The 15,024-nt window shown below is 34.0% G+C and overlaps 1 protein-coding gene across 1 annotated transcript; it reads left to right on the top strand.

The window, feature by feature from the left end:
• Window positions 1-272: 272 nt before the first annotated feature.
• LOC127084721 (endoglucanase 16) lies at window positions 273-2,380 on the top strand. The gene is made up of 6 exons (XM_051025228.1): window positions 273-551; window positions 639-1,052; window positions 1,144-1,221; window positions 1,307-1,565; window positions 1,643-1,806; window positions 1,913-2,380. The coding sequence occupies exons 1-6, from the start codon at window positions 339-341 to the stop codon at window positions 2,234-2,236; spliced, it is 1,452 nt and encodes a 483-aa protein (XP_050881185.1). The 5' UTR covers window positions 273-338; the 3' UTR covers window positions 2,237-2,380.
• Window positions 2,381-15,024: the final 12,644 nt, after the last annotated feature.

The raw sequence follows: 15,024 nt of genomic DNA, 5'->3' as shown, positions 1-15,024 counted from the left end.
AGATTAAACGAATAAAAAAGACAAAAAAATTAATGTCTCTCTCCCTCGATCACCCCTAGTTTGTTTTCTAAAAACGAATATCTTACTTTTTCCGCTATCAGAAACAAACAATATATCCAAAAACCTAAATTAATCAAACAATATAACCAAACACCTAAATTAATTAGTTGTTACAACTCCTTGGTTTGTTGTAAAACAATATAAAAACAACTTTTCAACCATAAATATAACAATTTCTTTGTCTTCTTTTCCTTATATATACCTTCAATCACAATGTGCATTGCACAAACACCTTTCTACAACTTTTTTCAAAGGGTTTAATTTTATTAGTCTAATTCATGGATACTAAAAGACTATATTGGGCCATGATTGTATCATGGCTTACTTTGTTTCAAGGAAACATGTTACTTGTCAAAGGTCAATTTAATTATAAAGAAGCTCTCACTAAATCTCTTATGTTTTTAGAGGCACAAAGATCAGGGAAACTCCCTCCCAATAATAGAGTTCCTTGGAGAGGAGACTCAGCACTCGAGGACGGCAAACTCGCCAATGTATGTCTAAATTCAATTTATTTATAATCAAAGTTACACAAAATGAATAATTTGGGCTAATGTTTTTTGATTTTTTGATTTGAATAGGTGGATTTAGCTGGGGGATATTATGATGCAGGCGATAATGTGAAATATGGGTTACCAATGGCTTTTACAGTCACTACATTATCATGGGCTGCAATATTTTACAAAACAGAACTTCAAGCAACAAAGGAAATGGGAAATATTCAAGATGCTATTAAATGGGGTACAGATTATTTTCTAAAATGTAGTTCTAGAAGAAACAGATTATATGTTGAGGTAGGAGACCCAGTTGAGGATCACAATTGTTGGGCTCCACCAGAAAAAATGAAGACAAAAAGATCTGTTAAGATAATTGATTATGGAACACCTGGTTCTGAGATTGCTGCTGAGACTTCTGCTGCAATGGCTGCTTCTTCCATTGTTTTTCGACCGATCGATAGTAAATATGCTCGTCGTCTCCTCAACAAAGCAAAATTGGTATGGAATATTATGTATCTTTTTACATAATAGTATTTTGGTTACATATGGAAAGATGAAAACCTTAATTTTTCTCCCACTTTCTTGTCAGCTTTTCGAATTTGCAAAATCACATAAAGGAACCTATGATGGAGAATGTCCCTTCTACTGCTCCTATTCAGGCTATAATGTATGTAATTACTCTTATAGTAATTAAAATTTTCTAATGTATGTCAACGAGTTAATTATATATATAATTTTTGGGATGTATGTAGGATGAACTAATGTGGGCAGCAACATGGCTATACATGGCAACAAAGAAACCGATATACATGAAATATATACAAGAAGAAGCTATTAGTGCTAGTGTTTCTGAATTTAGTTGGGACCTTAAATATGCTGGAGTTCAAGTTCTTCTAACTCAGTTACATTTTGAAGGCCACAAAGGTCTTGAAACATTCAAGTTACACGGCGAAAGTTACATATGTTCGGTCCTTCCTGAAAGTCCTTACCATCAGATTAATTTGTCTCCAGGTAAATACATATAATTTTTTGTTTTTATTTAATTGTTGTCTTTTGACATGTATAATTTATATATATGGTTTATGCAGGTGGATTTATTCATATGAGAGATGGAGCCAACACACAATATGCCACAAGCACATCTTACTTGTTCACTGTTTATAGTGATTTGCTTGCCAAATATAAGCAAAAAGTTAAATGTGGAACCAAAGAATTTGACTCGTCCCATCTTCTTGCTTTTGCTAGGAAACAAGTTAGTATAGTATACACATTATTTATACTCAAATTGGCACATATGTAAATCTCTAATATTCAATGACTAACATTTTTTGGATTGTAAAAATGGCATAAATGAACAGATAGATTACATATTGGGGAAAAATCCGGCAGGAAGATCATACATGGTAGGATTTGGGAAAAATCCACCAACACAAGCTCACCATAGAGGTGCTTCAGTGCCAACATTGGCACCAAATGAAGAGATAAGTTGTCCAATGAGCTTTGGAAAATGGCTACAAAGAGATGCACCAAATCCACATGAGTTAACTGGAGCCATTGTTGGTGGACCTGACATCAATGACAAGTTCAACGACAAACGTACGGATTCACCTATGACTGAACCTTGTACATATGTTAATTCTCTTGCTGTTGGAACTCTTGCTAAGCTTGCTTCTTTGGGTTAAGTTAACTTCACTTCATGTTAGTGTTAAACCGAACATAGTTAATAGTGTGGTTGGGAGGAAAGATCCCACTAAATGTGGTCCGTCAGATTAGATTATCCATTGTAAAATTCTTTAAGTGAAAACACTCGTTTTATTGAAGAAATATTCATTGATGTTTTGTACTAGCATTGTAATAGGGATAAAGAAAATAATTGCACCCACGTTTACATCTAAAAACATGGTCATTAGTTAAGAAAATAAGCAAAAATGTTCCCTAACAAATATATCTTTATCAACAAAATAAAAACTAACAACTAAAATGACTAGTCTAATTGACTTGGTCATCAATACACAGATGAACATTATAACAAATGTGCTAGTATTGCCGAAGTATTAAATAAAATTCCTACAAGAATTGCGAAATAACGTAATTATCGTGCAAATTAATTTAACGTTTTGATTTATTTGATTAAAAAAAAATGAAAAAGTTAAAAAAATAAAATTCAAGATGAGAAAAGTGATTATATCTTTATATTAAATTCCTATATTTTACTTGTTGATGAACTGTGTATTTATTGAGTTTCAATTAAATTATTATCTCACTACGAATTAATAATTCCATTACACCCATTTTTTTGGTGTACAACTCACTAACCTAAAGAATAACTCCATATTTCCTTATGTCAATTCAGAGTGAGATTAGGTGTTCTATGAGCGTTAATTCAAAAGCAATGACTTCTAATTACCTATCCCTAGTTAATTACTAAGTCAAATAAATTGCATAGATCAGATGCGTAGACTAACAGTCAGAAATCTCTACGTATCTATATAGTAAACGAACAAAAAACATTAAACTCAAGAACAATTTAAATAAAAAAATAATAATAAAATTACTAAATAAATCTCAAACAGACATATGATCCAATAGAGTAAAAATAAGGTTCGTCTCAAAAAATAATTTAGAGAAATTTAGCTACTCATTGATAAATTTACAAATATCATGAACTGATAAGTTTTCAGCATCAAAATCATGGAAGAATAACTCTCCAATGACTCTAACGCTCTCAAAATTCCCCACTTGAATATCCTTAGCCGTCACTTTTTCTCCAAGTTTCAGAATCCCCCCAAAAGTGGTCAAAACTGCCTTTAAATAACAATCTGTGTGTCAGCCAAAAAGTGTCCCATCGCGCCACGATGTAGCAGTATCGTGCCACGATGCAAGCCTCATGCGATGCAATGCGGGCGCGAGAGTTTCATAAGCAAAAATGTTGTTTCCTTATCTTTTTCTTCATAATTTTCACTAAGTATTTCTTTCTTCCTTGTCTTGGATTTTTGCTCAATTTTTCAAACTTTGGCATGACTTTTGCTCATTATTCTTCCGAATTCATTCAATTTTTTTTCGAAAAAATCACATAATCATGACTATCATCAGAATCCCAAATTCAATTTGTTGCTTGTCCTCAAGTAACCTGTCTGCACACTGAACATTTCATCAGTAAAATTCTGGTATCAGATATGAGATGTCGAAGGTAATGTCACGACACTAATATCTGAACAATACAAACAAGATAAAAGATAAAGAGCAGTAATGCAAGAGACACAAACAATTGTTAACCCAGTTCGGTGAAAACTCACCTACGTTTGGGGGCTACCAAGTCAGGAAGGAAATCCACTAAATAGAATCAGTTCAAAGACTCTCAGTAAACAACACAAGTTACAGTCTTTTTCACCTAATCTCTACCCGTGTGACTTCTACCTAAGAACTCTTAGATATGAGATCCCACTCACTCCCCCTCAATCACACCAGTGATATAAACAAGAATTACAATGAAAAGAAGACACTCTTCAAAGACACACACTTGATCTTACTTAACAACTTCAATCAAGTAGACACACACCCATGCTTAAAAGCTTTGAGTGACAAATTACAACTCAAAAATCAGACCAATTCAATCATCTATGGATGAATTGAATGGCTTACAATTCACACGATCACACAAGACTAAAACCCTTATTCTCTCTCAATATTTCGTTCGTTATTTCTTGTGTATCAAATCATATTTTCCATGTCCTTTTTATAGAAGCATTTGACTGGGCTTGGACATCATAAAACCCTAAAACTATTTTCCATTCAAATCTTCTCATGACAGCTGATTAGATCTCTTTGGAAAATAAGTAAATCTGGTTGTAATTAATGATTTAATGTGCGTGTAAATCATATCTTCAATCATACGTAGATTTGCATTAAAAATGCAATCACATAATACATAACATTCCGACTGAATATTCTGTATACAGATGTCATTACATCGGGTCTGACATCCTGGAAAAATCCTGCATAATTATATTTTAAACATCCAGCAGATACATGATATCTTATGTTAAGACAACACATGTGACATCTTGTGAACACTCTAGGTTTTACCAAAATTGTTGCCAACACAAGAACCAACAAACTCCCCCTTTGGCAAATTTTGGCTAAAACATATATCAGTCCATTTGTTCACAAGAGTAACGCATATCAGCAGTTAAGCAGCAACAGAAGCAATAAACACACATTAAACACATGGGTGCTTCTTCTCCCCCTAAGTCTGTTCAACACAGATATCTCCTTCAACAACAACTGCACCTGTAACATTAAGAACCTCCTTTTGACATCTCCTTCAACATCACCTGTACAACACAAAATATTATTCTGTTCAACATCAGCTGTCACCTGTTTAGCCTAGCTAGCTACTTCAGCACATATTAACTACAACTCTCCACATATTAACTTCTCCCCCTTTTTAGTCAAAATAGACCAAAGTGACCAATTAGACAAAATAAATGTCAATCAGTCCAGCAGAGAATGTCACAAAGGATGTTATAACATATAAAATGTTAAAACATAAATGTCAGGTGGTACATAACCATAATTATACACAACTGTATTAGCTGAGATAATCAGAAATCCAGAGAACTCATAAAGAACCCAAAAGTTACATCATGGCATCAAAAAGGACTGCAAAAAAAAAACTACAAACACCAAACAGAAAACATCAAAGCATCAAAGCATCCAAGCATCCAGAACACACGGCATTAACACAGGGGGACCATCATCACCACAAATCAATCTGAGGAGCTAGCATCTTCTTCACCTTCAAATTCAGAACTGCCACTAGATTTGTCTTGAGAATCAGACCTCTCACTTGAGGTATGGGCATCTGTTTCCTTGGCTTCACCAACATTATCCATCTCTCCTTGCTCCAAGCTACTTTAGAACCTCTAAAGCCTCTTTCCTAGCCTTAGCCACCCTAATCCCAGTTTCCAACTCCTTACAGGTTTCCTTCAATTCAACAATTAGGCCATCTTGAGAGGCTGGCTTCTTCATTGCAGATGTCATGACAATGTCATTGACATGACTGTCTTCAAATAACTTGTAATGAATTGACAATGGAGGCTTCCTTCTACTGGGGATATCACTTGTGTCTAAAATACCAGGTTGCTGGCTTAAAATTATTCCACAAATGATTGAGGGAAAGGCAATTGGAAACTTCACTACATTAGTGGAAGCATGTCTAACAATTTGTTCAAACATGAACCTTCCATAATCAAAGTTGAGCCTGGTTCCAATAGCATAGATTATCCTTCCAAGAACATTAGAGATTGTTGAGATGTGGTTTGTTGGTACCCAGTTGGCTGACCCTATCTTATGCAAGATAGCATATTTTATAGTTAATTTGCCAGCTGAGAGATGCTTTTTGCTTGGCCATTGCTTGACTTGTCCAACAGTGATTGTCCTACAGACTTCATTGTCTGTGGCCTCTAACTCAACAACACCTTCTGTTCCTCTTCCTAGGAACTTATTGATTATAGCAGGGGAGAACCTTACACACCTTCCTCTAACAAACACTTTGCAAAACTCTTTGTTGTTCTTGTCAGCAATATCCTCCGGAATGTTCACCATAAACTCCTTCACAAGACCTTCAAAACATTGGGGCAAAGCACTAACCATTTTCATTAAACCAGCAGACTTGATCAACTCCATAACCTCCTTCACTTCCACAACCTCCTTCCCTAACTCCCTTTCCACAGCAACTCTCCTATGTATCACAAATTTCCACTTGGCTGCACCATCTTCCAGATGGAAGGAAATGTTATCCAAATGCACTGCAACAACCTTGGCAGGAGATTTTCTAACAATTTGCTTTTTGGAAGGAGAGATGTCTGGGACATCGTCTTCGACATCATCTTCAGAATCAGAACTGTGTATTTATTGAGTTTCAATTAAATTATTATCTCACTACGAACTAATAATACCATTACATCCAATTTCTTGGTGTACAACTCACTAACCTAAAGAATAATTCCATATTTCCGAATTCATCCAATTTTTTTTTTGAAAAAATCACATAATCATGACTATCATCAGAACCCCAAATTTAATTTGTTGCTTGTCCTCAAGTAACCTGTCTGCACACTAAACATTTCATCAGAATTAAAATGCTTACTCTTACTAATGAACGTCACATTTTTTTTTCTTATCAACACTTATATTGTCTGTTTCAATCCAATCAACTCGGAAAAGTTCTTTCAAACATACAAGTACTTAACTTATCTCTCATCTCACATATATGCACTTCATTCGACAGGGTAATCACTCAATCAACATACAGAAGCATTTGATAATGAATTTGAAAATTTTCTAATCAAATCAATCAAAGTCATATTTAAACACACACTCTAAAAGAAAGTGTTTTACCGACCAACAATGGGAAAACAACATCTTATATTTACCTTACACCCCTGGCTCAACCGTAAAAAATAGTTATGTGAGCCTCGGGGTGAAGGGGGTGACCAAAAAGAATTCGTCAATAAAAGAAGGTGGTTTAGGGAAAGCTTCAAAAATTTGCACCGTCAGCACCAAAAGAACCAAACCCCACCCTCTTGGTCGGGCCAAAGTGCTTAGGTCGCGGTGAAAGAGATGAAAGAATAAAACAACAAAGGATTTAACGTACGTTCAACTGGTGCGTTGAAGTTAAGATGAAGCCACCATCAAATAGTTGAGAACATCCACTTCGAAAACGGTAAAAGGCAAATAGAGCCCAAGAGACAAAAAGAGATACTCATACAGAGGAATGGTACGGTTACCATATTCATTATAAATTTTGTCTTCGTCATTGGGAATGGTAAGCCCCCAAAGAGACGGTTCACTAACGTCAGAAAGGGTCCCATCTAAGTTTTCCTATTTTGTGAAGATTGAGACGGTTAAAGAAAATAAATAACCTTCCCGCGGAGAAGATGGGTTCACCGAATTCTTTTTTGCAGTTTTCAGATGTATCTTCGCCATATCATGATAGCAATTTTAAGAAAATAAAGAAATGCTTCAAAGGAGAAGAAGAGACAAATGGTTCATAAACAAGGGGAAAGAAAAACCTAGAATAAAGAAGTGACTCTAGATGTTTACACATTTATGAATTGGTCTTGCTAAAAGAAAGGTGTCTTATCAGGCACTTCTCTTAGATGTAATACTTGAGTATTTCAGTTCCTTAGAAAGATCATAATCACTCCTCTAAAAGACATTCGAAGTTACAAAGTAGTTGAAGCAAAGAAAGTATAGGCGGTAACCGGTGTATGAAAATCCTTTAAACCCCCGCACCTATTCCTTAAACGCGAGGGTTGGGGGAAACTATTTTGGGCCGGATATATCCTCTACAATGTGGCCACACCTTATGAGATCCGACCACCATAAGAAAAGGAATGACTGGATTGCTCTGAGGCAGGCATGTTTCTTTTCTGAGTTGGTCACCATAAGGCGTAACATCCTGAAACCAACTCAAGTATTTATTAAAGATTCTGGAATGTTCTTTTGACCACTGAATCTTTAGTGATCTAGAAGCAAGAGATCTAGTCCTCCAATGGTCTTCTACATCATACGTCGGTAATTATTATGTTCCCCTATATATGTGGATGGTGTCATTTCAAATAACAAGTTTAAAACACAATTTGAATATTCTCTAATAATTTACATACTGACTTTAGAGTGCTAACTTTTTAAATTCACAGATACATGAGCGATTTTTTTTTTAATATCATCAGAATATATTTTAGTAAATTAATTTAATGTAATATTATTTAAACGTGTAAATTTTATACGTATAAATATAATGTGTTAATAAATGTACATATAAATTTTATTAAATATGTTTGAATAATATCTAAATGTGATTTAAGTGGTTGTAAATTTTTGTTAAATAGTTATTTCCAACAATATTGGGTATTTTAATATGTTTGGATGACATTAAAAAAATATATTTAAATAAAAATCACAAATAATTCAAATATTTTGAGTTCAAACACATTTTAATACTATTTAAATATGTTTGAATGTGTTTAAAATATTTTGGGATCGAAGGTTGCGATCATGGTGCATCTTGAATTGGAGACATTTAATATTATTAAAATAAATTAATTATTTTATTCTTTTAATAGATATTTCATTTTAAATACATTTGTGATTAATTTTTTTTGATTAATTTGAACTAAAGAATGTGAATTATTTGTGATTTGTGATTTAAATATCTTGAATAATATTTAAACGTGATTTTATTGGGTGTGAATTTTATTTGAAAATTTATTATAAAAATGTTTTAAGTATAGTTAGTAATTCAAAAATAGAAAAATAATCTATTAATAAGAATTTTATTTGTGCAATTTTTAAGCAAAGGTATATTGGCTCTAGTGAAACGGCATCATCTTCGGTAACTAAGGAAAATGAATATTGTGTGGAATAAATAATAATGAGTAAATAATACAATCACAAATCAAAAATATGAAAAAGGATACAACATGAACTTCATCTATGTGAATTTCGAGATGGTGCCGTCTCAAAGTTAGAGTTGGAGTTTCTCTCATGAAAAATTCATGAAACAGGATAACATATGACCATAAATAAGTGATAAGCGAGATATGTAGAGGAAGAACCTTTACAGAGTGTGTGTAAGGTAACACCGGTCTAATCATATGGATTAATGGTTTAAAAGCACCGCTACCTAATATTTTGATTAAATTTTGTATTATTCTCACTAAGGATAAGTTTTAAATCGAAAGATACCTAAATGTATTAACACTCTTTATATCTCATTTTTTGGAATTAGTTTTGTCATTATTAGAACAAGTGGGGGATTGTTGGAAATTATGAACAATGATTGCCATGGATATGTTCCAATATGACAAAAATGGGCAATTGAGTTAATGACAGTAAATCCATTGCAAATAGTCCCACATAGAAAGTGGAGCTAACATTAAAATCATTTATAAAGACCTTGAAACATTAAACTCAACAAAGGAGACAAAGAGGATAAGGTGCTACATGGACATATATGGTGGTCCCAAGCATTATGCCACATGGTACATCTAAACATGTAGGACCGGGTCCGAGGGCGTAGGCGTAAAGGCACTAGTGGCGGCTTGTAGGAGGCACTTGAGCACTTAGGAACGATCAAATTCAAAATATACAATACTTCATGAAGTGATGCATTGTATTATCATAGGTGAACCATTGCAACATATAGTGAAAATGTGTTGTTTCATCAAGAGTTGTAAAATCATGAAACAACACATGCATGACCTACAAATACATGATTCTGAATTCTAAAATCATTCACTCAAAATCATACTTCCTCTTCCATATTCCAGACATACTTCCTTGCATTCGAGTTGTTCACCAGTCTTGTGCATACTCGATTAAGAGGCTAAATTATCCTGGGTATTATTGTTTTCCAACTCTAAGACAATAAAGAGAGTGGTTGAAATAATTTTAAGGAAAGTGACTCCATTCACGATTCATACCCGAATCCATTTAATCTTTCTGAAATATCTAATAGTCTTAAAAGTATTTACGCAATGGCTTTCGACGTTGTAGTTTCAAGCATCAAAGTTATGAATCTGGATCTTTTCAAGTTAGATCACTTTTGATTGAACCAACTACACTAGATGGTGTAATACCCCAATTTTGACCCTAAGATCCCTCATGTTATCTCATCATATGCATTGACTTTGGGATCACACCTTGACATCCTCCTTATGCCTCATTGGGTTTGCATTGGGAGAGATCACCAAGCATATTTGATTGTATCATGCTTTGTTTTTCATTATTTACTAACAAAAATGCCAAAAATATGTCTATGTATAGTTTACCTATGCTTCATCAAGCTCATATCTAGGGTTTAAGACCCTCAATGCAAGGAGACCAATCAAGAAATGATTCACAATGGCTCTAGACATCATATATGGATTCTCATGGTCTTCACATATCATTTTGATCAAGAACTCATCAAGAATTTGAAATTTGTTTGCCTTGGAAACCCTAATTCATCTAGGTATCTTGTGTGACTTCCTCAATAAGCTTCTTCAACATGTGCTCAAATATTTTAAGGGATACTTCATATTATATAATCCTACACATATATGATCCTCCATGAGTCCCAAAATCAATAGAACGTCAAACTAGCGAGATGGTTCATGGTGGTTGACCAGAGAAAGTCAACTGGTCAAAACTGGGGTTCCCTAGACCCTATCTCCTACAATATTTGTCATATGAAAATGATTCCAATATCAAAGTTACTCAATTTTTATGATATGAAAGCCATTGAAATTCCATGACCAAATTCAAGATGACGAATTCAACTTTGATGTTTGGAGGAAGTTCAAATTAAACATGCAAATGCATGTGCCAAGAAGAAACATTATAGGTCATTTTAGGCCATTACCATTGAACAAGTGATTTTCCTCAACTTCTAAAATGCATAACTTTTTCATGCCAAATCCAAACGCGGTCAAATTTGTGACCAAATTTTAGAGTTTTGAAAGAGATACAACTTTGATGATGGAAGTTGTTCCATTTGAAGTACATAACAAAAGTTATTCAAGGTGGAAGAAGTGAATATATGACTTGGTACTTAGAAAATTTTCAAATATGTTTGATTTTCCAAACTTCCACCTCAAAATTCATCATGATCCAAGCTTTAAATGGAAAAGTGTTCAACATGAAAGTTGTTCCCCTTGATCTCACCTTTCGAAAAAGTCCAAGATTATCTCATTTGGATTAATATTGAAGGACTTAAGAATGGGTGCAATGTATGGTACCATTTGGAAGGATTTCATGATCAAACTCATTTCAACATTGCATGGCTTAATGCAATGCTTTCAGCATGACCTATGCATGAATTTGGACCTTTTCAAATGATTATTTGGGCTTTGCACACACCCATGCTAACTCATGAAGGAAGTTGCTAATTTTGGACATTGAAATGAAAGTGTGTGAAAAGCATATGCATTGGCTATAAATAGAGAAGCAATGTGATCATAACTTCATCAAAACCTTGCCCAAGCTTTGCCAGAGCAATCCAACCCCTCAATTCCATATAATTCTTGAAGATTTCATTTGAAATAGAGCTTGAACTTCACCTTATGTTTGGAAGTTCAAACTCCAAGAAGCCATTGTCATTTTCATCTCAATTGGTTTCTGCGAGCAAGAGGAAGAGAAAGCAATCAAATCCAAATCAAGATCAAGTGAATTTGAAGTACTCGAAGGTGATTTTTCAGAAACTTCATCTCTTCGATTCTCTCTCAATTCTTCACCATTCTTTGTGATTTTTGGTTGGCTGAAGTCCTACCTATGTAGGTAATAAGATTGAGTTGCTTTGAGCTCAAATCGAAGCAACTCAGATCATGAACCTCAAATTTCAAATCCATGTATCTTTCAATATACTTCGAATTGGAAGAAATGGAGGTCAGATTCGTGCTCCTGGGCATTTTTTCTTCAAATTAGTGTATTCATTTTTCATTTTTCATGAAGCTTTGGTTGGACCAATCCGGTGGCCTTCACCGGAGAAGATGACCGGAGCTAGGGCTCTGGTGATGTGTTGGCTTGACCTGAGCCATTTGATCCTTGTCCAACGTTTTAATCTCATCCATTCAATCTGATTACCACATGTACACACGCGCTGACTTTGAAATACCATGGACATGATACGCGTGGCCATAAGATCTGCCACCTCAATTAATGAGGGAGATCTGATGGCCCTTGTTTTTTTTATTTTCTGTTTTTTTCATTTAATCCATTTATTTTGATTAATTCATATTGATTTCAATTTTAATCCAAAAAATATGGGACTTTCACCAAAAATCTTTAAATATTCTCCTGTTTAATTTTCTGAATTAAAATTATTTTTTGGATTAATTTTGGTATTTTTCATGAATTAATTGTTTTTGTGCATATTTTTAATTGTTTAAAAATACTTCTGAGTTTTCAAAAATCATGAATTTTTTTGTCTAAGGTCCTTTGACCTTCATTGACCTAGGATAATTATCTTGGCCATTTATTTGGTGTTTTGAAGAGGTTTTAGGTTTTGGCCAATTTAAATTGAAATTTAATTCATTTTTAATTTGATTTTTAATTGATTAATTGTGTAAAAATTATGTTGAGCTATTGCTTTGGTCTTGTAATGTTTGACTATTTGTTTGGGCATTGGTCAAGGTTGATTTGACTTTTGTTGGATTAAAATCATTGGATTTAGGGGATTGATGAAATGTACATTTCATCTCCTAAAATGAATGGATGATTTTAATTTGATAAAATTCCTCCCATGACCAATTTGTGTTTCTCTTATCTCCCCTCCCCTTTCATATTCATCCCCTTTCTTTCCCATTACTTTCATTGACCAATGAAGTCTTAATATCCTAAGGCTAATTGGTTCATCAATGACTTTATGTTAGATGAACCAATACAAGTATGGATGAGATAGTTCCACCCCTTTTGATCTTTTCTTTTAGTGTGTGATGTGTTTTAGGAGTTTGGTTCATTGTACCAAAGCACTAACATGCATTAACACCTAAATTTTTATTGCCCAACCTCAGATAGTTGTGACTTCTACATAAGTCCAATTATGATTGCTTAACATAGAGCTACATTTTGACCCTAAAGACATAACATTCTAGTAAGAGGGATTGTAAGTCTCCCCCCTTTCATGGTATTGTGTGGAAACTTGGCCTTTTTTCCTTCCTATGGGAGATGCCTTGGTTCAAGGATCCATGCTTATGAATAGAGGGTTGAGTGTTTTCCAAAGAATGACTTAATCAATTAAAAAGCAAAACTCCACTAACCTCTAATTAACTTTGACTAACACTAACTATTATTAACTTTGCTTTACTTTCAAGTCATTTACTTTATGTAATTTAATTTCAAGTCATTTATCATTCATTGCCATTTTCACTTCATTAACTTGTTTATGTTTATGCCATTTTCACTTTGCTCATTTGAGCCATATATTGTGATTGTATATATTTGTTTGTGTATTTTGTTTGTGTTTATGGTCTTAGGACCTTAAAATACTTAATAAACAACAAAAACCCCTAAAAAATGTTTGTGTGGACTGTTGAGCTTGATTTGAACTTTTGGACTTAGGATTAGGCAACATTCCATATGCAAAAGGACTTGGCCAATGCCAACATTCAGAGACCAAGTTATTGTGAATTGAGTTTTCATCTAACGCGAGTATCGAGATCTAGTTGAACTTATCTGCTACATGGTCTTGATGCAACTATTGTTTTGAACTTGTGTATGATGCTTTTCTCTGAGTTTATCAAGGAGTATTTCATCTGATACATGAGAAGACAAAAGAAGACTGCTAGCTATGGATTTGCTTGCTTGGATGTGACCATCTTTATTTGATGCCTTAATCTTCATATTGCTAATTGCTTGTGGATAACTTCTTGATTCAAAGTCCAAAGGGAAAATGGGTTTTCTATATGACATTCTTGTCTATTGGATTGCATCCCATTGGTCAGATCTTTTCAACCCTTAACTTTTAAATTTGTGCTTAGGATAGCCTCTTCATCTTCTCCCACTTCTTAAATTTCAAAATCTCTCCCCCTTTTTTAAAAACTTTATTTGCTTGTGATTTCGAACTTAGACATGTTTCAAATTAGAAACTTTGGCCTTATGCCAATGAATTTTCAAACTTTTTTTCTTAAATCAAATTTGTAAATAAATCTAATCATATTGACCTAAAATTTCAAAAGAAAAAAAGGACTAACACCCATTCAAACTTTTGGCCCCTTTGTGCCTCTTCTAACTTAAAATTTGATTAAAAGCAATCTACTCATTTTGAAATTGTTACCACGAACTACGAGGTTTTGATCCCTCATTTTTATGTTAGTACGTAGGCACAAGACCGAAGGTCTTGTCAAACACAAAAATATAATCAATGAATTCTTTTCTCATCCCCACACTCTATTTTTCTCAAACATCATTTTATACCAAATACACATACACACATAAAAAGGGCTCCCTAGGAGTACCTAAGACACTTTGGGTGCTAACACCTTTCCTTTGTGTAACCAACCCCCTTACCTGTAATCTCTGGCATTTTATTAGTTTTGATTTGAAAACTTCTTATCTTTGGGTTTTATTCTTACTTTTCCCTTTTCCTTTGGAAACAATAAAAGTGCAGTGGCGACTCTGGTTTTATTGACGTTAAGCTTATCCATAGCTTGATGGTCATGAATTTACCGCTACCGATGGAAAGATAAGATGACATTCCTACTGACTGCCCTGAAGGTTCATTATGTCTTAGATCCTGACTTAGCACCCATTCCTGAACCATCTGAAAATGACTCTGAAGAAGTCAAGAAGGAGCGCAAGAAACATAAGGAGGACAAACAGTTATGTCGTGGACATATTCTAAATGCGTTGTTGGATCGTCTCTACGACCTCTATACAGATAAGCTGTCTGCAATAGAAATCTGGAAAGTACTCGAATTCAAAT

This window comes from Lathyrus oleraceus, chromosome 5, assembly GCF_024323335.1.
Source record: "Lathyrus oleraceus cultivar Zhongwan6 chromosome 5, CAAS_Psat_ZW6_1.0, whole genome shotgun sequence".
Taxonomy (NCBI): Eukaryota; Viridiplantae; Streptophyta; class Magnoliopsida; order Fabales; family Fabaceae; genus Lathyrus; species Lathyrus oleraceus.
The sequence above is the reverse complement of the archived record's forward strand: the minus strand, read 5'-3'. Positions and strand labels throughout refer to the sequence as shown.

Coding starts and splice junctions, on each gene's coding strand:
- LOC127084721 (XM_051025228.1), top strand. CDS start 339: ATGGATACTAAAAGACTATATTGGGCCATGATTGTATCATGGCTTACT. Junction 1,053..1,143: donor TCCTCAACAAAGCAAAATTG/GTATGGAATATT, acceptor CTTTCTTGTCAG/CTTTTCGAATTTGCAAAATC. Junction 1,807..1,912: donor TTGCTTTTGCTAGGAAACAA/GTTAGTATAGTA, acceptor ATAAATGAACAG/ATAGATTACATATTGGGGAA.